The sequence below is a fragment of the Bufo bufo genome, chromosome 5, assembly GCF_905171765.1.
Source record: "Bufo bufo chromosome 5, aBufBuf1.1, whole genome shotgun sequence".
NCBI lineage: Eukaryota > Metazoa > Chordata > Amphibia > Anura > Bufonidae > Bufo > Bufo bufo.
In genome coordinates, this window is record NC_053393.1 from 545,359,156 (window position 1) to 545,385,065 (window position 25,910).

Sequence of the window (25,910 nt, forward strand, 5' to 3'; positions counted from 1 at the left end):
ATAGGACGGCGGCTATTTTGTTTCTCCTAACCATTTCTTCCCAGAGGAAACGAGCGATTATAACTAATGTAAGGTATTTGGGAATATATTTATAATAAAGTAATATTTAAGTATTTTTATTTTCTAAATTCCCGGAGAACCCCTTTAAGTCCACTTTGGCTAAGACAGCGACGGATGGTGCGATCTGACACTGATATACCTTGACCTTGAAGTTCACCTCTAATCTCTTTGGAAGTTGTTCTGGGCTCTTTGCTTACCATTAATGTTATCCATCTCTTCAATTTGTCATCAATTCTTCTCTTGAGGCCAAATCCAGGGAGGTTGGCTACAGTTCTGTAGACCTTAATCTTCTGAATAATAGTAACAGGAACATCAGTATGTCCATTAAGTAGCCCCACAAAAATAATAAAACATGTCTTATTCTTGTCCGTTTTAGGCATTGTTACAATGGATCCGCAAAAAAAAAAAAACGGATGGCACAAAACACATACGGTCATGTGCATGTAGCCTAACAGAAGTGCACCAATAATTTTGTCCACGGGTGTATATACACACCCCTACATACATACACACACAGGATATAAAAAGTCTACACACCCCTGTTATAATGTTAGGTTTCTGTGAAAAATGAGACAAAGATAAATCATTTCAGAACTTTTTCCACCTTTAATGTGACCTATAAACTGTACAACTCAATTGAAAAACAAACTGAAATCTTTTAGGTGGAGGGAAGAAAAAATAAAAAAAATATAATAATATGGTTGCATAAGTGTGCACACCCTTAAACGAATACTTAGTTGAAGCACCTGTTGATTTTATTACATCACTCACTCTTTTTGGGTAGGAGTCTATCAGCATGGCACATTTTGACTCTTCTTTGCAAAAACACTCCAAATCTGTCAGATTGTGAGGGCATCTCCTGGGCACAGCCCTCTTCAGATCACCCCACAGATTTTCAATCGGATTCAGGTCTGGGCTCTGGCTGGGCCATTCCAAAACTTTCATCTTCTTCTGGTGAAGCCATTCCTCTGTTGATTTGGATGTATGCTTTGGGTCGTTGTCATGCTGAAAGATGAAGTTCCTCTTCATGTTCAGCTTTCTAGCAGAAGCCTGAAGGTTTTGTGCCAATATTGACTGGTATTTGGAACCGTTCATAATTCCCTCTAGCTTAACTAAGGCCCCAGTTCCAGCTGGAGAAGAACAACCCCTTGGCATGATGCTGCCACCACCATGCTTCACTGTGGGGATGGGGTTCTTCTGGTGATGTGCAGGGTTGTTTTTGCACCAAACATATCTTTTGGAATTATGGCCAAATAGTTCAACCTTGGTTTCATCAGACCATAACACCTTTTCCCACATGCTTTTGGGAGACTTCAGATGTGTTTTTGCAAAATGTAGCCTGGCTTGGATGTTTTTCTTCGTAAGAAAAGGCTTTCGTCTTGCCCCTCTGCCCCATAGCCCAGACATATGAAGAATACGAGAGATTGCTGTCACATGTACCACACAGCCAGGACTTGCCAGATATTCCTGCAGCTCCTGTAATGTTGCTGTAGGCCTCTTGGTCGCCTCCCAGACCAGTTTTCTTCTCGTCTTTTCATCAATTTTTGGACGGACTGAATGTTCTTGGTGATGTCACTGTTGTGCCATATTTTCTCCACTTGATGATGACCGTCTTCACTGTGTTCCATGGTATATCTAATGCCTTGGAAATTATTTTGTCCCCTTCTCCTGACTGATACATTCTAACAATGAGGTCCCTCTGGTGCTTTGGAAGCTCCCTGTGGACCATGGCTTCTGCTGTGGGATGTGACTAAGAAAATGTCAGGAAAGACCAACTAGAGCAGCTGAACTGTATTTGGGGTTAATCAGAGGCACTTTACATGATGGCCGGTGTATGACTCCTATGTAACAGGATTGTGAATGTGATTGCTTAATTCTGAACACAGCTACATCCCCAGTTATAAGAGGGTGTGCACACTTATGCAACCACATTATTTTTATATTTTTTCTTCCCTCTACCTAAAAGATTTCAGTTTGTTTTTCAATTGAGTTGTACAGTTTATAGGTCACATTAAAGGTGGAAAAAGTTCTTAAATGATTTATCTTTGTCTCATTTTTTTACAGCACAGAAACCTGACATTTATACAGGGGCGTGTAGACTTTTTATATCCACTGTATATATAAATATATATATATATATATATACACACACACACACACACACATATATACAGTACAGACCAAAAGTTTGGACACACCTTGTCATTCAAAGAGTTTTCTTTATTTTCATGACTATGAAGGCATCAAAACTATGAATTAACACATGTGGAATTATATACATAACAAACAAGTGTGAAACAACTGAAAATATGTCATATTCTAGGTTCTTCAAAGTAGCCACCTTTTGCTTTGATTACTGCTTTGCACACTCTTGGCATTCTCTTGATGAGCTTCAAGAGGTAGTCCCCTGAAATGGTCTTCCAACAGTCTTGAAGGAGTTCCCAGAGATGCTTAGCACTTGTTGGCCCTTTTGCCTTCACTCTGCGGTCCAGCTCACCCCAAACCATCTCGATTGGGTTCAGGTCCGGTGACTGTGGAGGCCAGGTCATCTGGCGCAGCACCCCATCACTCTCCTTCATGGTCAAATAGCCCTTACTTTCAAAGTTTTCCCAATTTTTCAGCTAACTGACCGACCTTCATTTCTTAAAGTACTGATGGCCACTCGTTTTTCTTTATTTAGCTGCTTTTTTCTTGCCATAATACAAATTCTAACAGTCTATTCAGTAGGACTATCAGCTGTGTATCCACCTGACTTCTCCTCAACGCAACTGATGGTCCCAACCCCATTTATAAGGCAAGAAATCCCACTTATTAAACCTGACAGGGCACACCTGTGAAGTGAAAACCATTTCAGGGGACTACCTCTTGAAGCTCATCAAGAGAATGCCAAGAGTGTGCAAAGCAGTAATCAAAGCAAAAGGTGGCTACTTTGAAGAACCTATAATATGACATATTTTCAGTTGTTTCACACTTGTTTGTTATGTATATAATTCCACATGTGTTAATTCATAGTTTTGATGCCTTCATAGTCATGAAAATAAAGAAAACTCTTTGAATGAGAAGGTGTGTCCAAACTTTTGGTCTGTACTGTATGTACACACAGAAACATACACATATATGCACACACAGATACATACATTATTTGTACCATTGATTCTGTCACATTATTCATATCAATAAAATTCACATAAAAGGTTGAAATTCAGTTTTTTTTAAACAAAGTGGTCTGAGGTTCTGCAGTGTGCCCCGTGCCTGCGCCATCATGCGACATTACCATTCATACAATTGGACCAGTCGGAGGCGGCGGATCTGTTAGTAGAAGCTTATTTTATTCATCTTCAATGTATGTACAATGCGGGATAATAACAGAACACGTATCAGGTCCAGTCCTAGGATCCCCGAGTGCCGTCTGACAACTAGCAGTGTTACTGAGCAGCGGCCGGACAAGGATCGCCGTCTCATCCTGAGAGGTTTACGGTAATATACACGTTTCGTCGTCAGGCGGCGGGATCCTGGGACTTAAAGGGTTACTCACCAAATTTTAAAAAATTACATTAAAAATATAGAGTTCTAGATATTCTCTCCACAGCTGGTAGATACTTCTGTGGTCAGTCTAGGGGCGGATTAGATATTAGTCGTTAGGTTCTGTATTTTATAAGCTGCATTTCCACAAATCCGTAAAACATGTACAAGTCTTATCCCCCCCCGAAATGTTCTTGTAATCCCACCTCATGCTGATATTTAAGAGACGCCTATTGCTCCACTTCTCTACAGCATCTGGCATCGTAAATGAGCATAAACTATTGACTAGCTGTGAGAAAATATATAAAACCATACTCTAGTCACAGCCAAAGCAGCATTCAAAATTCTGCTAATTTCCAAGGGGGGGGGGAAAGACGTTTATTTTCTCTTATTCTGCAGGCGGTAGAACGATTAAAAAGCCCCCACAATGCTTTGCTAACAGGACGACAGAATTGTGAGTGCAGCTTTGGATATGACTGGAGTATAAAACTTCTACGGTGATTCAACATTTTTATCTTTTATCTGTGAAAATGTATCCTAAAGTGGAATTTTCCTTAAAGGGGCATTTCCAAGATTTTGATGACTCCCGATCAGCTGGTGAGCACCGCTGCCCCCCTCAAGGTTTACCAAGCACAGCGCCATAGACTGTGTAGTGGCCGCGCTTGGTATTGCAGCTCGGCACCATTCACTTGAATGGAACTAAGCTGCGCCTAGGCCATGTGACCAGCGAACTGGAAGTCACTCGCCTAGAAAGAGGCAGCGGTGCAGGGTGTCAGCTTTCTTCCAAAAAAAACAGCGCCACACCTGCCCACGGGCTGGGCCTGGTAATGCAGCTCAGCTTAACGGATTGGTACAAAGCTGTAATACCGCTCACAACCTGTGCGCAGAAATGGCGCTGTTTACGAAGGAAAACAGCCTTGTTTTTGTAACCTCGTATGAAATGTATCTTGTAAATTTCAGATTTGCGCAAATATTTCACTTCCTGAAAAAAAAATCATCGTACATTATATTTCAAGGTTCAAGTCGAGCAGAAACGAAAAATGACAGAAAGGTGAGGGAAGGACTGAAACCTAGGATTAATATTTTAAGGTGTAATACCCTTTGCTGCCATTTCACTCCGTGGGGGTGCTGTTGTGCAATGTTTTTAATCCCGCCTGTGATATAACCTCATGATTCAGTAAATATACAAGTGCTGCTCTATAGAAGCCCTTCCTTATTGCTTATGTTTCCCTCCCCTCCATGATTTTTTACAACCCCCCCGAGATTAGTGACCCGCTATCGGCTTGGCAGTGTCAGAGATAGGTAATGTCGCATGCAATCGCCTACAAAAATATATAAAATCATACAATACGTCTCGTATCGGGAAGTTAAGAGATACAGTATGTGGCGAAGGCAAAAAAAAGAAGCAAAACTTAAAAAAACAATCTGCAAAGAATAAAACCCATTTTGGAATATTTTTGGATCTTTTTTTTTTTTTTTGTACAAATAAGTCCATAATACTGACGTCTTCGGGAGTTTTTTAGTTTTTTTTACTTTTCTTTATTTTGGCTTCATCTCCATGCGGGGGTTGTCGTCGCAGTCCACCTCGTACTCTTCCAACTGTCCGCTGGTCCACACCTTGATGCGGTCTGTTAAGTCGCTGGTCCTTGGCGCTAAGATGAAATCGTAAATCAGGGCGGCGGCCGCTCCTCCGATCATTGGCCCGACCCAGAAGATCTGATGGGAGGGGGGGAAAAAAGACATGTTTAGGTGAATTCACACAAAGCTGATGGGATGGAGCGGGCGGGGTTAAAAGAACAATAACTGGCGTGTCATGCTCCGCCCCCAAAGTGTTACATATAATATACAATTTGATACATTCCGTTATGTTTTATAATATTGCTCAACCTAGCAGGACATTTCAACGTGCATGGTCTGTGTGTCAGTCTACTCTGCTGTTCTATCATTTTATTCATGAGACAGACAGCCCTGGATAAATCGTGCCATAGGTTTCTTTTAAACACACACACACACTGAATACCGCCGGAATAGACATAATATCTAGGCTGGAAAGAGTTAAATGTCCCGTGTCTTCACTTGTTTCCAGGACGTCTCTGGTGCTAACCGAATGAAGGCCATAACCTAATAAGCGATTGCTGTTTATGCAGTTGTATCATGTGCTATTGTAGGGTCACTAAAGGTCAACCAAACACTTGGGGTGGAGATAGCGGAGGCGCAGGTGGAGTCTTACCCAGTGATACTGGAAGTTTCTAGTGATTACTGCAGAACCGAAAGACCTTGCAGGGTTCATCCCGCATCCAGTGTAATCAATCTGCGCACACAAAGCATGGAAGAGCGTTACCATTATACATAGGAGGCAGTATTATAGCAGTTATATTCTTGTACATAGGAGGCACTATTATAGTAGTCATATTCTTGTACATAGGAGGCACTATTATAGCAGTTATATTCTTGTACATAGGAGCAGTATTATAGCAGTTATATTCTTGTACATAGGAGCAGTATTATAGCAGTTATATTCTTGTACATAGGAGCAGTATTATAGCAGTTATATTCTTGTACATAGGAGCAGTATTATAGTAGTTATATTCTTGTACATAGGAGGCAGTATTATAGTAGTTATATTCTTGTACATAGGAGCAGTATTATAGTAGTTATATTCTTGTACATAGGAGGCAGTATTATAGTAGTTATACTCTTATACATAGGAGGCAGTATTATAGTAGTTATATTCTTGTACATAGGAGCAGTATTATAGTAGTTATATTCTTGTACATAGGAGCAGTATTATAGTAGTTATATTCTTGAACATAGGAGTAGTATTATAGTAGTTATATTCTTGTACATAGGAGGCAGTATTATAGTAGTTATATTCTTGTACATAGGAGCAGTATTATAGTAGTTATATTCTTGTACATAGGAGGCAGTATTATAGTAGTTATATTCTTGTACATAGGAGTAGTATTATAGTAGTTATATTCTTGTACATAAGAGCAGTATTATAGTAGTTATATTCTTGTACATAAGAGCAGTATTATAGTAGTTATATTCTTGTACATAGGAACAGTATTATAGTAGTTATATTCTTGTACATAGGAGGCAGTATTATAGTAGTTATATTCTTGTACATAGGAGCAGTATTATAGTAGTTATATTCTTGTACATAGGAGCAGTATTATAGTAGTTATATTCTTGTACATAGGAGCAGTATTATAGTTGTTGAATTCTTGTACATAGGAGCAATATTATAGTATTTATATTCTTGTACATAGGAGCAATATTATAGTATTTATATTCTTGTACATAGGAGCAGTATTAGAGTAGTTATATTTTTATACATAGGAGCAGTATTATAGTAGTTATATTCTTGTACATAGGAGCAGTATTATAGTAGTTATATTCTTGTACATAGGAGCAGTATTATAGTTATTATATTCTTGTACATAGGAAGCAGTATTATAGTAGTTATATTCTTGTACATAGGAGGCAGTATTATAGTAGTTATATTCTTGTACATAGGAGCAGTATTATAGTAGTTATATTCTTGTACATAGGAGGCAGTATTATAGTTATTATATTCTTGTACATAGGAAGCAGTATTATAGTAGTTATATTCTTGTACATAGGAGCAGTATTATAGTAGTTATATTATTGTACATAGGAGCAGTATTATAGTAGTTATATTCTTGTACATAGGAGGCGGTATTATAATAGTTATATTCTTATACATAGGAGCAGTATTATAGTAGTTATATTCTTGTACATAGGAGGCAGTATTATAGTTATTATATTCTTGTACATAGTAGCAGTATTATAGTAGTTATATTCTTGTACATAGGAGCAGTATTATAGTAGTTCTATTCTTGTACACAGGAGGCAGTATTATAGTAGTTATATTCCTGTACATAGGAGCAGTATTATAGTAGTTATATTCTTGTACATAGGAGCAGTATTATAGTAGTTATATTCTTGTACATAGGAGCAGTATTATAGTAGTTATATTCTTGTACATAGGAGGCAGTATTATAGTAGTTATATTCTTGTACATAGGAGCAGTATTATGGTAGTTATATTCTTGTACATAGGAGCAGTATTATAGTAGTTATATTCTTGTACATAGGAGCAGTATTATAGCAGTTATATTCTTGTACATAGGAGGCAGTATTATAGTAGTTATATTCTTGTACATAGGAGGCAGTATTATAGTAGTTATATTCTTGTACATAGGAGCAGTATTATAGTAGTTATATTCTTGTACATAGGAGCAGTATTATAGTCGTTATATTCTTATACATAGGAGGCAGTATTATAGTAGTTATATTTCTGTACATAGGAGCAGTATTATAGTAGTTATATTCTTGTACATAGGAGCAGTATTATAGTAGTTATATTCTTATACATAGGAGGCAGTATTATAGTAGTTATATTTCTGTACATAGGAGCAGTATTATAGTAGTTATATTCTTGTACATAGGAGCAGTATTATAGTAGTTATATTCTTGTACATAGGAGGCAGTATTATAGTAGTTATATTCTTGTACATAGGAGGCAGTATTATAGTAGTTATATTTTTGTACATAGGAGCAGTATTATAGTAGTTATATTCTTGTACATAAGAGGCAGTATTATAGTAGTTATATACTTGTACATAGGAGCAGTATTATAGCAGTTGTTTTCCTGTACACTGTGCAGATAATGGTATTTGGAGTTTGTTTTGTTTTTTGTTTTACTTACCGCAATTAGATGCCCTAGGGCAACAGAAAGTCCTATTGCCAGAGGAATAGAGCCTGAGATATCGTGTCTTCTTTTGTCAGTGACGGCAACAACACACAGCACCAACTGGAAAGTGACCATGATCTCCACCCCCAGACCCTGTCCTGCTGTCACTCCAGTACTCAGCTGAAAAACACAAGAAGGTACAGTGGATTTTAATAACTTTTCATCGTAAGGCATGTAGTACTAAGTGGTTTTCTGAGACTATTTCACACAGCTAAGCCTTAGATATACAAATGCAGCAGACGGGATCACACATTGTAGACTTAGATAAACTGATTCAGTAAATAGTATCTTTTGAGCACCAATATTACTTAGGCACTGTATGACACTGTTTATCTAGACACTATATTAAACAATTTATTTGGGCACTGTATGACTGATATTTAGGCCCCATTCACACGTCCGCAATTTCGTTCCGCACTTTCAGATAGATATGAGATAGATAATAGATAGATAATAGATAGATAGATAGATATGAGACAGATATGAGATAGATAGATATGAGATAGATAGATAGATAGATAGATAGATAGATAGATAGATATGAGATAGATAGATAGATAGATAGATAGATAGATAGATAGATAGATAGATAGATAGATATGAGATAGATATGAGATAGATAATAGATAGATAGATAATAGATAGATAGATAATAGATAGATAGATAGATAGATAATAGATAGATAGATAGATATGAGATAGATAGATAATAGATAGATAGATAGATAGATATGAGATAGATAGATAATAGATAGATAGATGATAGATAGATAATAGATAGATAATAGATAGATAGATAGATAGATAGATAATAGATAGATAGATAGATATGAGATAGATAGATAATAGATAGATAGATAGATAGATAGATAGATAGATAGATAGATATGAGATAGATATGAGATAGATAATAGATAGATAGATAGATAGATAGATAGATAGATAGATAGATAGATAGATAGATAGATAGATATGAGATAGATAGATAGATAGATAGATAGATAGATAGATATGAGATAGATAGATAATAGATAGATAGATAGATAGATAGATAGATAATAGATAGATAATAGATAGATAGATAGATAGATAGATAGATATGAGATAGATAGATATATAGATAATAGATAGATAATAGATAGATAGATAGATAGATAGATAATAGATAGATAATAGATAGATAGATAGATAGATAGATAGATAGATAGATAGATAGATAGATAGATAGATATGAGATAGAAGCTGATGAAGCAGAATTTAGAATTCACAATTTACACTCTCGTCACACTCTTCGGGCCGCGGCAGATTACGGCGTCTCTGACATTACACGCCGTCAGCCACACATTTATCGCTCCGTCTGATAACTCTACAGAATTCCGTAACCATGGAGTCCATTATGTGAACTGTCCGCCGAGCCCCAGCTCATTAATAGCCAACCTTTTATTTTTTATGTACGATTCCACGGCACGACGCGAGAGATTACAATACCGCTGGAAAAACCTCCCCATAAGATTAGGAATGTCCAGCCTCCGTCGGTGTAAACCAGCGAGGACGCCATAGCGACTGCATCAAAATGTTTATCGCCACTTTTGGACACTTTTTGTTGTGGTTCAATGAATAGAATTTTTTTTTTCTGTTAAACTAATTCCGAGTGAATTTTCCGCCGCCGATATGGTAACACAGATCAGTTTCCATTGGTGTTTTGTGCATTAAATGAAGGTCTCATGATTTCGGCCGGGAGGGGTTTTATTTAGAGTCGTTGCTCCTGTTGTATATAATGTGCACGAGGACTGAATCGGGATAAGCCACTCTTTCATCCCCAGGGCGGGCGTGTCTCCTGCAGATACACACACTATAGCAAATGTCCTGGCACAGCGAGAGGCTGTAGAAAGTCTATGTCTAAAGGCCTCTATTCATGGGAGCCCCGGTCTGCATTCCTCTGCTAACCTTTAAAAAGCCTTGAGAGCTATAGGTATTCTGTCCGGCCATTTATCACACTAAATATTACGCATTAAGCATATTAACGGCTGTTCTAGCATTAGGCCGGTCAGCCAAAATTTGTCGAGAAAGTTTTGGGCGTCTTGACCTTTATCCAAATTGTCCCCTAACAGTGAGGAAACCTCTAGCGGTAATTCTTCCCAGGTCTCCAAATGTAACACGATCACAATGAAACACTGCACCTATCTTTATAATTAAGCCGGCTGATTTTTTTAGGAGAATGAAAGACAAAGTTAAATTCCATATTTTGTGGACTACAGGCTGAACCCAATATGTAAAGGCTTTTTATGTTCCACTACAGAGAAAACCTATGAGTCCTGCTCCAGCCTCCCATTCATAAAGAAAGCCTGTGAGTCCTTTTTGCCCCCTTCATTCATAGAGAAAGACTGTGAGTCCTGCTTTCTCCATTCATAAAGAGAGAGAGAGAGAGAGCCTGTGAGTCCTGCTTCCCCTGCCTATTCATAGAGAAAGCCTGTGAGTCCTGCTTCCCCTGCCTATTCATATAGAAAGCCTGTGAGTCCTGCTTCCCCTGCCTATTCATATAGAAAGCCTGTGAGTCCTGCTTCCCCTGCCTATTCATATAGAAAGCCTGTGAGTCCTGCTTCCCCTGCCTATTCATAGAGAAAGCCTGTGAGTCCTGCTTCCCCTGCCTATTCATATAGAAAGCCTGTGAGTCCTGCTTCCCCTGCCCTATTCATATAGAAAGCCTGTGAGTCCTGCTTCCCCTGCCTATTCATATAGAAAGCCTGTGAGTCCTGCTTCCCCTGCCCTATTCATATAGAAAGCCTGTGAGTCCTTCTTTCCTGCTCAGTCGGAAAGTCTGTGCGTGCTGCTTTTCCTGTCCTGTCATAGAGAAGCAGGAATCCCAAGCTTTCTCTGTGTGTCCTGGCAGAAGGTGTACAGAAAAGGTGATACGTTTCTGAGGGCGGGTGGGGGGGGCTGTGTCTTCTGAATGGAGCGATGGAGATGGTGGAGCGCAGTGCTCAGCTGTCATTGTCGGTCATATGTGACTATCACTCCTTGCACACAGTGGCTCGATGCTGTGGTGTAACTTTATTCCAGCTGTTACTGTGCAACAGAATTTTTTGGAAAATTTTGGTGCAATTTCAGTACAAAATGTTGTTTCTTACACCGCTCCTTTCTCGCCAAACCATCCCCCTTCATGAGCTAAAGACAACGGAATATGAAATGGCCTGTGTGGCGAAACCAACCTCGCCACTGGGTTTTGGAGGGGCCTGGCTACTAGCCTCTTGCCCCAGGATTATGGGCCCTCTCATCAGCCAGGCCTCATTTGTTCACAAAGGACTTGGACTAACTTGAACTCTCACCCCCACGAATTAGACCAGGGTTCAAGTTAGTCCATTACGTTTGGTAATTGTATTTTGTGTATTGCGTCTCAGACAATGCTCATTGTGTTAGTTAATTGCGTCTCAGACAATGCTCATTGTATTTTGTTTATTGCGTTACAGACAGAGGGAAGGGGATTTTGTGTACAATTGCTGGGGAGGTTTGAATACTGTAAATGCATGTGATTGGCTGTTTTTACAAAACCCTGTGGGTTGTGGCCTTGTTGGAAGATGTGTATAAAATGCTTGTGTGTTAGAATAAAGGGGTTGCTTTTTATACCTTCATGAAGTTTTGGCTCATGTTTGGGGAATGCGATAACTACACTCTTGGGGATTGCTATATCACAATACTCCCCTGAGTATAAGCTCTTGTAAGAGCTTGTTCATGGTTCCTGCTCTCTGGATGTAGGAGAGGTTCACCCACTGGAAGCTGAAGCCCAGTCTTGGGTCCAGCGTGGGTGGAGGACGGTGAGACCCCAACCAAGCTGCGACGGTTCGTGGGGTCTGCAGTGCGTACGGTGTCAAGTGGAGTGCTTGGAGTCCTCTGGAAGCACTAGGAGCATATATCGACGGAGGTACCCGGTCGGGGTGCTAGTCGTTCCGTTACAGCCTGTAATGCCTATATCTGCTGCTCCTTAAAGGGATTGTTTGGACGAGCCCTTGTCCCTTAGACGTCATGGAGTCAATAGTCATCAATGGAGTTAAAAATGGCAGCATTAATGTAATGAGTAGTAAATTATTCCCCGGTGACCATCTAAGTGAAGGTGGATGACGTCATCGTGACACCGCCTGATGGGGGAGCGACGTAACAACGGCGTCTTGTCCTGAAGGCGCTAGTGATGCAAATGTTTGGAGCGTGGAATAAAACAGACTATTTTCATTATGGCTAACCTCCGGCGCTCCAGTTGTGGTAAAACTACGACTCCCAGCATGCACTCTTGCTTGGCTGTTTTTGGAACTCCACAGACATTAACGGAGCATGCTGGGAGTCATAGTTTCCCCACAGCTGGAGTGCCGGAGGTTAGCCATCACTGAGCTAGACCAATCAAATATAAGCCCCGAGGCTGGCAAGGTTTTTGCACACAAACCAATACCAACTATGGTGACGGGGTGAAATGTGCCCTTGTCTTGGTGGGTACCGATTCGACCACTGTGGCAAATTTGAGGTAAGTGCTCTGTCATGACGCCCACATGTCAGGAGTGGGGAATCAGGAATTATCAAAGCATGCAAGGAAATGAGCAAAAAAAAAATAGACTGTTGAGGACTCATCGTAGAGACTTTAGCATTGGCACCATAAGCAACGAAGGGGGGCGAGGAGTGAAGGATTATGGGTAAATGGATCGGTCGGCTCATGGTCACAGATGTCCACCCACTGGAAACTAAAGACTAGTCTGATGGTTTGAGGGAAAGCGCCCCTCCCCAGGGGTCTTATCAGTGTCATGGAGCCCAAATGTTTGCCTCCAAGGTGAGAGAAAACACCTGCACCGTTCCCAAGGCCATATCTGGAAACTGTCAAGTGCAACGTACATGCCGCCCGGGCCTCCACAGACACACATGGAGAAAGGGAAGCTCTCCTTGACACTGGTTCTCCAGAAACCAGAGAAATAAGGGGCTATCAACCCTACCCCTCAAAGGGGGCACCATCTCCCTCAGGCCAGTCCCTCCCTGGTTGGGGAGTCTATGGAGGGGAGTCTGTCTTCTACTCTTTTGCCTGGTTCTCCTGCTGAGGATTTCCACGAATGTACAGTCATGATGGGTGGTCACCGGCAACCCGTGCGACCCACAACGCCGGTACATCTGGAGGGTTCTGCCAGGTCTGTCGCCCCGTGCGGAAACTGTTCCATCACCCATCAACCACAATGTTATGAAGCAATAGGAAATAATTGTGGGCGCTGCCGCCCCCGTGGGCGTCGGAGGAGACACGCAAAGTGAATTCCTGCCGTTTGTTTGCTGCAGACTTGGTCACATCTGGTTCTGCAGCTGGTTTGGCATCGTCTCCCGCCAGTCAGAGGATGCCAGGGTGCACCATGCCAGCAAAAGTCCCATGACAGCTAGAGCAGACAAAATAAGGATGATGGGGGTGATCGTAGATGTGCCCAAGTATCATGTGGCAGGAGTAGACGTGGACAGCTGGCCAAGGACAATGGCCAACATGACTATGGGGCCTACAGGATGGGTTCTTGTGGGATCTAATTGCTTCTCCCCACTGTCCACCATGCTTTATTATGGCGGTGAGAAGAAGTAGAAGCTCCTAGGTGTCCAACCAGATGAGGCGCAGACAGATTTCCTATGGTTAGTTTGTTGATTCCGTCAGAGGTCTCTCTGACCATACTGTGGGCTCGGCCGAGCGTGCATGTGTAAGAAGGGAGAAGCACTTCTGACAGTGGCTTACCTCCCTCTGAGAAAAAAATAGGATTGGACTTGTTCAAATCCAGCTGCCCAATCCTTCTCTCCCCCATCTGCCAGTGGGGTAGAGTCAGGACACCCCCTCCATACAACACATGCATAGCCGGCTCATCACTGGGCTTCGGACCTGGCCACAGGGGTCAGTCTCACATTCATCCTGACATTGGGGTGGTCATGGAGGCTGGGATCCCACCGATGGGGCGTTCCTGTGTACATCCAGAGCAGAGCTCATACTTCTCACAGCTGGAATCTGTTACAATTGTATCCAGTCTAGACCATCAGCCTGGACTCCAGACTGATACATTGTAACTCTCAGGACAGGTCTGTGCTGCTGATGGGTTAGCCTGACAGAGGACTGTCCAGACTGGACACAATTGTAACAAACCCTCTGCTGTGGGGCGCATTCGGGCTGTGAGGGATGTGACCGTTCTGTAAACTGCGCAAGACATTTTTATTTTTCCATAGGGAATAGTTGAGGTTCCATTACCGTTTTCAGTCGCTGTTTCAGGTTTTGTACGCGACAAACACGCCTCCTCTGCTCCATTTCTTACCGTTATGTACAGTTTGTTTCACTAGAAATTCAGCGAGAATTCCAGATCTTGTCATCCTGTAAGTTTTATTGCTTTTAGCAGTACAGCTGAGCGGGCGCAAACAGAGAGGAAGCAGTGCTGAGAGGGTGCATACAGAGATGTAGCAGAGCTGAGCATGTGCATATAGAGATGTAGTTGGGCTGAGTTTGGGCATATAGAGATCTAGCAGTGCTGAGCATGTACATATAGAAAGGTAGTAGTGCTGCAAGTGTGCATATAGATAAGTCGCAGTACTGAGAGTGTGCATGTAGAGATGTAGCAGTACTGAGAGTGTGCATGTAGAGAGGTAGTAGTGCTGAGGTTATGCATGTAGAGATGTAGCAGTGCTGAGGCTATGCATGTAGATGTGTACTAGAGCTGAGTGTGAGCATATACAGAGGTAGCAGTGTTGAGAGTGTGCATGCAGAGATGTAGCAGAGCTGAGCATGTACATATAGAGATGTATTTGGGCTGAGTTTGCGCATATAGAGATCTAGCAGAGCTGAGCATGTACATATAGAAAGGTAGTAGTGCTGCAAGTGTGCATATAGATAAGTCGCAGTACTGAGGCTATGCATGTAGAGATGTAGCAGTGCTGAGGCTATGCATGTAGAGATGTAGTAGTGCTGAGGCTATGCATGTAGAGATGTAGCAGTGCTGAGGCTATGCATGTAGAGATGTAGTAGTGCTGAGGGCCGGCTATGCATGTAGAGATGTAGTAGTGCTGAGGCTATGCATGTAGAGATGTAGCAGTGCTGAGGCTATGCATGTAGAGATGTAGCAGTGCTGAGGCTATGCATGTAGAGATGTAGTAGTGCTGAGGCTATGCATGTAGAGATGTAGCAGTGCTGAGGCTATGCATGTAGAGATGTAGTAGTGCTGAGGCTATGCATGTAGAGATGTAGTAGTGCTGAGGCTATGCATGTAGAGATGTAGCAGTGCTGAGGCTATGCATGTAGAGATGTAGCAGTGCTGAGGCTATGCATGTAGAGATGTAGTAGTGCTGAGGCTATGCATGTAGAGATGTAGCAGTGCTGAGGCTATGCATGTAGAGATGTAGTAGTGCTGAGGCTATGCATGTAGAGATGTAGCAGTGCTGAGGGTATGCATGTAGAGATGTAGTAGTTCTGAGGCTATGCATGTAGATGTGTACTAGAGCTGAGTGTGAGCATATACAGAGGTAGCAGTGCTGAGAGTGTGCATGTAGAGATGTAGCAGTGCTGAGGCTATGCATGTAGAGATGTAGCAGTGCTGAGGCTATGCATGTAGAGATGTAGCAGTGCTGAGGCTATGCATGTAGAGATGTAGCAGTGCTGAGGCTATGCGTGTAGAGATGTAGTAGTTCTGAGGCTATGCATGTAGATGTGTACTAGAGCTGAGTGTGAGCATATACAGAGGTAGCAGTGCTGAGAGTGTGCATGTAGAGATGTAGCAGTGCTTATTGTGTTCATATAGAGAGGTAGCAGGGCTGAGTGTCTCCTTTCCAAGCATAATTTATGGTTGTGGTTTGTGATATCTCGATGACACATCCAGTAAACCTGCAGTCCTATGTAGCGCCATGGAGGAGCCGAGTGACAAACTCAGCTTCACCATCATCGCTATTGCTGCACATGTTCAGATTGCATTGATCTGTAGTTAAACCTGTCTCTGGGAAAGTTGGGTGATAAAGTAGCCTCCGCTGCGATTCACCCAGCTTTCCTTGACTCGCGAGGAGAAGCAGCGAGGTATGTGCAATGATGTATTAGGCGCAACCAGGCAGAAACCTGGGAAAGCCGAGTAATATACTGTCACCCAGCTTTCCCAGCAGCAGACACATTCACTGATGGGGCACGGCCACGCGGTCGGGGTTCCTGATGGAGCTTTGGAAGTCAAAATGAGGAGTGGATGATAAAAGCAGAGGATGGGCCCTCAGGAAAGCTGTCCGTGTGTCCTTACCCTTAGGTTGCCCCCATGCATAGTATCCTACGGGCTGCTGTCTGCCCCTGCATTGTGTGTAACACTGTACGGGCTGCTGTCTGCCCCTGCATTGTGTGTAACACTGTACGGGCTGCTGTCTGCCCCTGCATGGTATGTAACACTGTACGGGCTGCTGTCTGCCCCTGCATGGTATGTAACACTGTACGGGCTGCTGTCTGCCCCTGCATTGTGTGTAACACTGTACGGGCTGCTGTCTGCCCCTGCATGGTATGTAACACTGTACGGGCTGCTGTCTGCCTCTGCATGGTATGTAACACTGTACGGGCTGCTGTCTGCCCCTGCATGGTATGTAACACTGTACGGGCTGCTGTCTGCCCCTGCATTGTGTGTAACACTGTACGGGCTGCTGTCTGCCCCTGCATGGTATGTTACACTGTACGGGCTGCTGTCTGCCCCTGCATGGTATGTAACACTGTACAGGCTGCTGTCTGCCCCTGCATGGTATGTAACAGTGTACGGGCTGCTGTCTGCCCCTGTATGGTATGTAACACTGTACGGGCTGCTGTCTGCCCCTGCATTGTGTGTAACACTGTACGGGCTGCTGTCTGCCCCTGCATTGTGTGTAACACTGTACGGGCTGCTGTCCGCCCCTGCATTGTATGTAACACTGTACGGGCTGCTGTCTGCCCCTGCATTGTGTGTAACACTGTACGGGCTGCTGTCTGCCCCTGCATGGTATGTAACACTGTACGGGCTGCTGTCTGCCCCTGCATGGTATGTAACACTGTACGGGCTGCTGTCTGCCCCTGCATTGTGTGTAACACTGTACGGGCTGCTGTCTGCCCCTGCATTGTATGTAACACTGTACGGGCTGCTGTCTGCCCCTGCATGGTATGTAACACTGTACGGGCTGCTGTCCGCCCCTGCATTGTATGTAACACTGTACGGGCTGCTGTCTGCCCCTGCATGGTATGTAACACTGTACGGGCTGCTGTCTGCCCCTGCATGGTATGTAACACTGTACGGGCTGCTGTCCGCCCCTGCATTGTATGTAACACTGTACGGGCTGCTGTCTGCCCCTGCATGGTATGTAACACTGTACGGGCTGCTGTCTGCCCCTGCATGGTATGTAACACTGTACGGGCTGCTGTCTGCCCCTGCATGGTATGTAACACTGTACGGGCTGCTGTCTGCCCCTGCATTGTGTGTAACACTGTACGGGCTGCTGTCTGCCCCTGCATGGTATGTAACACTGTACGGGCTGCTGTCTGCCCCTGCATTGTGTGTAACACTGTACGGGCTGCTGTCTGCCCCTGCATTGTATGTAACACTGTACGGGCTGCTGTCTGCCCCTGCATGGTATGTAACACTGTACGGGCTGCTGTCCGCCCCGGCATTGTATGTAACACTGTACGGGCTGCTGTCTGCCCCTGCATGGTATGTAACACTGTACGGGCTGCTGTCTGCCCCTGCATGGTATGTAACACTGTACGGGCTGCTGTCTGCCCCTGCATTGTATGTAACACTGTACGGGCTGCTGTCTGCCCCTGCATGGTATGTAACACTGTACGGGCTGCTGTCTGCCCCTGCATTGTATGTAACACTGTACGGGCTGCTGTCTGCCCCTGCATTGTGTGTAACACTGTACGGGCTGCTGTCTGCCCCTGCATTGTATGTAACACTGTACGGGCTGCTGTCTGCCCCTGCATTGTGTGTAACACTGTACGGGCTGCTGTCTGCCCCTGCATGGTATGTAACACTGTACGGGCTGCTGTCTGCCCCTGCATGGTATGTAACACTGTACGGGCTGCTGTCTGCCCCTGCATTGTGTGTAACACTGTACGGGCTGCTGTCTGCCCCTGCATTGTATGTAACACTGTACGGGCTGCTGTCTGCCCCTGCATGGTATGTAACACTGTACGGGCTGCTGTCCGCCCCTGCATTGTATGTAACACTGTACGGGCTGCTGTCTGCCCCTGCATGGTATGTAACACTGTACGGGCTGCTGTCTGCCCCTGCATGGTATGTAACACTGTACGGGCTGCTGTCCGCCCCTGCATTGTATGTAACACTGTACGGGCTGCTGTCTGCCTCTGCATGGTATGTAACACTGTACGGGCTGCTGTCTGCCCCTGCATGGTATGTAACACTGTACGGGCTGCTGTCTGCCCCTGCATGGTATGTAACACTGTACGGGCTGCTGTCTGCCCCTGCATTGTGTGTAACACTGTACGGGCTGCTGTCTGCCCCTGCATGGTATGTAACACTGTACGGGCTGCTGTCTGCCCCTGCATTGTGTGTAACACTGTACGGGCTGCTGTCCGCCCCTGCATTGTATGTAACACTGTACGGGCTGCTGTCTGCCCCTGCATGGTATGTAACACTGTACGGGCTGCTGTCCGCCCCTGCATTGTATGTAACACTGTACGGGCTGCTGTCTGCCCCTGCATGGTATGTAACACTGTACGGGCTGCTGTCTGCCCCTGCATGGTATGTAACACTGTACGGGCTGCTGTCTGCCCCTGCATTGTATGTAACACTGTACGGGCTGCTGTCTGCCCCTGCATGGTATGTAACACTGTACGGGCTGCTGTCTGCCCCTGCATTGTGTGTAACACTGTACGGGCTGCTGTCTGCCCCTGCATGGTATGTAACACTGTACGGGCTGCTGTCTGCCCCTGCATTGTATGTAACACTGTACGGGCTGCTGTCTGCCCCTGCATTGTATGTAACACTGTGAGATTTTCTCCAGTCAGTTCAATAGGAAATTGATGCTGCGGAAAAACATTTTTTACTGCAGACCGGAGAGATTCTCCATAATTCACACCCAAAAATTCACACCTTTGTAAAATAATCTGCACCTGCGGATATTCTGCCACGTGTGAGGCACCGCTACAATGAGGGCTGGAAGTGCAGATTTGTGTGTGTTTCCTGACAGTAAAGCTACAGCCAAATTCTTCCCTGGAGAACTGCAGACAGCGAGCAGCTGACAGGAATACTAATACCGAGGACGTGTGAGCGGCGCAGCCAGGACGTTATCTGCAGCCGCCTACAGGGAGCATGTCACCTGCTGATAACACAAGCAACGAGGCACGAGCCGCAGCATGCCTCACATACATACCTGTGGTGTTACATAGGACTGCAGGTGACATCTACTACATTATCTGTACTCAGAGAGTTATCACCGTGTTATCTGGGGTGTTACATAGGACTGCAGGTGACATCTACTACATTATCTGTACTCAGAGAGTTATCACTGTTATCTGTGGTGTTACATAGGACTGCAGGTGACATCTACTACATTATCTGTACTCAGAGAGTTATCAGTGTTATCTGTGGTGTTACATAGGACTGCAGATGACATCTACTACATTATCTGTACTCAGAGAGTTATCACTGTGTTATCTGTGGTGTTACATAGGACTGCAGATGACATCTACTACATTATCTGTGCTCAGAGAGTTATCACTGTGTTATCTGTGGTGTTACATAGGACTGCAGGTGAAATCTACCACATTATCTGTACTCAGAGTTATCACTGTATTATCTGTGGTGTTACATAGGACTGCAGGTAACATCTACTACATTATCTATACTCAGAGTTATAACTGTGTTATCTGTGGTGTTACATAGGACTGCAGGTGACATCTACTACATTATCTGTACTCACAGAGTTATCACTGTGTTATCTGTGGTGTTACATAGGACTGCAGGTGACATCTACTACATTATCTGTACTCAGAGAGTAATCACTGTGTTATTTGTGGTGTTACATAGGACTGCAGGTGACATCTACTACATTATCTGTACTAGTTAGAGAGAGATCACTGTGTTATCTGTGGTGTTACATAGGACTGCAGGTGACATCTACTACATTATCTGTACTCAGAGAGTAATCACTGTGTTATTTGTGGTGTTACATAGGACTGCAGGTGACATCTACTACATTATCTGTACTAGTTAGAGAGAGATCACTGTGTTATCTGTGGTGTTACATAGGACTGCTGGTGACATCTGCTATATTATCTGTACTCAGAGAGTTATCACTGTGTTATTTGAGGTCTTGCATAGGACTGCAGGTGACATCTGCTACATTACCTATATCAAAGAGTTATCACTGTATTATTCGTCATGTTACATAGGACTGCAGGTGTTATCTACTGCATTCGTATAACACCGATAGTTTGCTGAGTACAGATAATGTAGTAGATGTCACCTGCAGTCCTATGTAATACCACAGATAACACAGTGATAACTCTCTGAGTACAGATAATGTAGTAGATGTCACCTGCAGTCCTATGTAACACCCCAGATAATACGGTGATAACTCTGTGAGTACAGATAATGTAGTAGATGTCACCTGCAGTCCTATGTAACACCACAGATAACACAGTGATAATTCTCTGAGTACAGATAATGTAGTAGATGTCACCTGCAGTCCCATGTAACACCACAGATAATATATGGTGATGTTAACCAAAAGTTTTCAGTGACACACTCAGCTCTGCTACACTGCGCACCACAGGATCTCATGAACATTTTATTACATGTTATCAGCTTCCATGTCTTGTTCTCTCGGCCCCATCAATGTCCCAGGAATCCTCGGAGCCTCCATTACTCCTCCGCTGGTGACCACCTACAGCTCCACGGTTGGTCTGTGTCACCCGATGTGTTAGAGCTGTCTAGGCATTATAGGGCTATGAGGCATACAGTGCTCGTCCTTTGTCTTCAGCAGTGGCAGGTGTACCTGCAGTCCTATGTAAAACCACAGGTGACCCATCATGGAACCTCAGCTCTGACACACAGGTTCTGTTACTTCTACAAAGTGTAACATTCATATGAAATCTCTAGAATGTAACGATATAATATCGGGCACAGCTGTTCTATCAACAGGTTCATTCATTTCGGGATGTGACCAGTAACTTACCCCATTCAGGCCAAGGGTGTTGTTTTCAACATTGCTGGTGATGCCAGACAGGATGGCGGTGGCGACCACGGCGCCCAGGCACTGCGCAATGATGTACATGATAGCCTTCAGGATGCTGATCTGACAACTCAGGAGACAGCCCACGGTGACAGCGGGGTTGAGGTGGGCACCGCTGATGTGCCCCACACTCTGCGCCATGGTGGCAATGGCCAACCCAAAAGCCAGGGACACCTTCACGATGTCCTGTGACCGGCTGACGGTTTCGTTTGCTTTTTCTTGAACGGGAAAATGAAGCCCAAGAGCGGCGCCGATACTGATAAAAACGAAAAAAATCATAGCTAAGAACTCAGCGATCACCGCCCTCCAGAAGGCTTTCTTCTTAAATTCGCTGGCCATTTTTAAAAATTTGAAAAAAATAAAATATTTAAATAAAAAATAAAATAGACAAAACGAAATAAAATAAAAATAATTAATAAAAAATGGTAATAAATGAAAGTTCTTCCCAAACAGCTGGAGAAGATTGTGTGGAAAACGTTATAGCGTTGTGTTATTTATAGGGGTTGGGTGGTCTGTGTCGGAGGAAAGGGGTGTTCCACAAAAGAAGGAAGGAACATTTACATAGGGGCCGTGGTGAAAAAAAAAAAAAGTTCTGCCACCAGCGGCTGCCAAGTTCTCCCAGCACTTTCCATCAATTCTTCTTCCCTCCCGTCACTGTACAGGATATTTCAGCCCATACAATGCTCTCACTGCTACATGATGCTCTCTCAGGGAATGGCTCTTCTGGACATTGAGCTTTTTTACATTTTTCTACTTTTCATAGTTTTTTTTTAAGTTTTTTTATACACAGTTTGTTGATAAAATATGTTTTTCACTTTTTCTCTTGTGCTCCAGGCAGATAACAGTTTATCTTGTGAAACGTTGCTCACTTTGCTATTGCTTTTCTTTCTTTTTTTTCTCTTAGAAAACGTTGCTTACCTGGTATATTAAAAAAAAAAATGATAAGTTTATAGATTATTTAGTAATTTTGTCATTTTTTTTGTTTAACTTTGTTAAAGTTCTATCTTTTTATATTATATAAAAATGTATTTTTTTATTTGGCATGTACAGTATGCAATAATTTTGTTTATTTTTAAAACCATTTTACATTTTTGCTTTATCTCAGTGTACACATGTTCATTCATTTGCCATTTTAGTTCTCCAAAGCGTTGTACACAGAATCACTTTTTATATTATATCTTTATACTAGAAATTATAATTTCGCTTTTATTTAGTATGTACAGTGTGCAATATTTTTTTATTTTTTTTATCTCAGTATGTACATGTTCATTTATCTTTTTAGTTCTCTAAATGATTATTTTATATGTTATTATTTTCAATGTATTCAATTTAACATATTTTTTAGTTTTATTATTTCTGAAGCTCAGTCTACGGACAGTACAGGCTCTACTTTATGCTCGAATCACAATAAAGTGCATAATAGAGAATCAGTGGCCAATAATAACACTATACAAAGGCCAAATAATACCGCTACAAATTTCGGGCCCAGTCATTATTAATCCCGCATTCAGTGACTTAGGCCTCTTGCACACGGCCGTAGTGCTCCCATGGCCGTGTTGCGGGCCGCATACGGCGGTTACGCATTACATGGGACACCGGCTGTGTGCATTCCGCATCACGGAAGCTGACCCATTCACTGGAATAGGTCCGCAAATCCGGAGATGCGGTGCGGAATGGAAGCACTACGGAGAAGTGGCCTCTTTACATATAGTGCCCCCAGTAGTGGCCTCTTTACATACAGTGCCCTCAGTAGTGGCCTCTTTTCATATAGTGCCCCCAGTAGTGGCCTCTTTACATATAGTGCCCCCAGTAATGGCCTCTTTACATATAGTGCCCCCAGTAGTGGCCTCTTTACATATAGTGCCCTCAGTAGTGGCCTCTTTACATACAGTGCCCTCAGTAGTGGCCTCTTTTCATATAGTGTCCTCAGTAGTGGCCTCTTTACATATAGTGCCCCCAGTAATGGCCTCTTTACATATAGTGTCCTCAGTAGTGGCCTCTTTACATACAGTGCCCTCAGTAGTGGCCTCTTTACATATAGTGCTCCCAGTAGTGGCCTCTTTACATATAGTGCCCTCAGTAGTGGCCTCTTTACATACAGTGCCCTCAGTAGTGGCCTCTTTTCATATAGTGTCCTCAGTAGTGGCCTATTTACATATAGTGCCCCCAGTAATGGCCTCTTTACATACAGTGCCCTCAGTAGTGGCCTCTTTACATATAGTGCCCTCAGTAGTGGCCTCTTTACATACAGTGCCCTCAGTAGTGGCCTCTTTTCATATAGTGTCCTCAGTAGTGGCCTCTTTACATATAGTGCCCTCAGTAGTGGCCTCTTTTCATATAGTGTCCTCAGTAATGGCCTCTTTACATATAGTGCCCTCAGTAGTGGCCTCTTTTCATACAGTGCCCTCAGTAGTGGCCTCTTTTCATATAGTGCCCCCAGTAATGGCCTCTTTACATATAGTGCCCTCAGTAGTGGCCTCTTTACATATAGTGCCCTCAGTAGTGGCCTCTTTACATACAGTGCCCTCAGTAGTGGCCTCTTTACATACAGTGCCCTCAGTAGTGGCCTCTTTTCATATAGTGCCCCCAGTAGTGGCCTCTTTACATATAGTGCCCCCAGTAATGGCCTCTTTACATATAGTGCCCCCAGTAGTGGCCTCTTTACATACAGTGCCCTCAGTAGTGGCCTCTTTTCATACAGTGCCCTCAGTAGTGGCCTCTTTTCATATAGTGCCCCCAGTAGTGGCCTATTTACATACAGTGCCCCAGTAATGGCCTCTTTACATACAGTGCCCTCAGTAGTGGCCTCTTTTCATATAGTGTCCTCAGTAGTGGCCTCTTTACATATGGTGCCCCCAATATTGGCCTCTTTACATATAGTGCCCCCAGTAGTGGCCTCTTTACATATAGTGCCACCAGTAGTGGGCTCTTTACATATAGTGCCCTCAGTAGTGGCCTCTTTACATACAGTGCCCCCAGTAATAGCCTCTTTACATATAGTGCCCCCAGTAGTGGCCTCTTTACATATATTGCCATCAGTAGTGGCCTCTTTACATACAGTGCCCCCAGTAATAGCCTCTTTACATATAGTGCCCCCAGTAGTGGCCTCTTTACATATATTGCCATCAGTAGTGGCCTCTTTACATATAGTGCCCCAGTAATGGCCTCTTTACATACAATGCCCTCAGTAGTGGCCTCTTTTCATATAGTGCCCCCAGTAGTAGCCTCTTTACATATAGTGCCCTCAGTAGTGGCCTCTTTACATATAGTGCCCTCAGTAGTGGCCTCTTTACATATAGTGCCCTCAGTAGTGGCCTCTTTACATATAATGCCCTCAGTAGTGGCCTCTTTACATATAATGCCCTCAGTAGTGGCCTCTTTACATATATTGCCATCAGTAGTGGCCTCTTTACATATAGGGCTCCCAGTAGTGGCCTCTTTACATTTAGTGCCCTCAGTAGTGGCCTCTTTACATATAGTGCACCCAGTAGTGGCCTCTTTACATATATTACCATCAGTAGTGGCCTCTTTACATATAGGGCCCCCAGTAGTGGCCTCTTTACATATAGTGCCCGCAGTAGTGGCTTCTTTACATATAATGGCACCGGACGGGGTTAAAAGCAGAGTGTGCTTGGCGTGCATGCTGCACCTGCATTCCCTGGACTTTGTGTGGCTGTCATGGCCCATAAACAGGTAGGAACTAGTGTTAGGGACCACTCCATAGAGGCGACCTTAACGTGGTGAGTGGCTTATTACGCTTTGGCCAAAATGTACACCAATGCCTCATCCAGCATGGAGGCAGGGCGGAATGCTGGTTGCAGAGTGCTATTGCATTGTATTTTGCGTTTGTATATGTATTTCGCCATAGCGATGTGCACCTGCATACAGGGTTGTGCTGACTGAATCACCCAAATTTTTTCTTTACATATAGTGCCCCCAGTAATGGCCTCTTTACATATAGTGCCCCCAGTAGTGGCATCTTTACATACATTGCCCCCAGTAGTGGCCTCTTTACATACAGTGCCCCAGTAAAGGCCTCTTTACATACAGTGCCCTCAGTAGTGGCCTCTTTTCATATAGTGTCCTCAGTAGTCGCCTCTTTACATATAGTGCCCCCAGTAGTGGCCTCTTTACAAATATTGCCATCAGTAGTGGCCTCTTTACATATAAGGCCCCCAGTAGTGGCCTCTTTACATATAGTGCCCCCAGTAGTGGCCTCTTTACATATAGTGCCCTCAGTAGTGGCCTCTTTAAATACAGTGCCCCAGTAATGGCCTCTTTACATACAGTGCCCTCAGTAGTGGCCTCTTTTCATATAGTGTCCTCAG

At 43.6% G+C, this 25,910-nt stretch overlaps 1 protein-coding gene across 1 annotated transcript; it reads right to left on the reverse strand.

Annotated features, from left to right (window-relative positions):
• Positions 1-3,370: 3,370 nt before the first annotated feature.
• On the reverse strand, positions 3,371-22,053 carry AQP1 (aquaporin 1 (Colton blood group)). The gene is made up of 4 exons (XM_040431357.1): positions 21,526-22,053; positions 8,317-8,481; positions 5,813-5,893; positions 3,371-5,298 (listed from the first exon to the last, which is right to left on the reverse strand). Exons 1-4 carry the CDS (start codon positions 21,919-21,921, stop codon positions 5,122-5,124), a joined length of 819 nt encoding a protein of 272 aa, XP_040287291.1. The 5' UTR covers positions 21,922-22,053; the 3' UTR covers positions 3,371-5,121.
• Positions 22,054-25,910: the final 3,857 nt, after the last annotated feature.

Excerpts from the sequence above, each read along its gene's own strand:
- AQP1 (XM_040431357.1), bottom strand. The coding sequence starts at position 21,921 with ATGGCCAGCGAATTTAAGAAGAAAGCCTTCTGGAGGGCGGTGATCGCT. Across the intron at positions 5,894-8,316 it reads CCCTAGGGCATCTAATTGCG|ATTGATTACACTGGATGCGG; the intron begins GTAAGTAAAACA and ends TTGTGTGCGCAG. Across the intron at positions 5,299-5,812 it reads GAAACTTCCAGTATCACTGG|ATCTTCTGGGTCGGGCCAAT; the intron begins GTAAGACTCCAC and ends CCCTCCCATCAG.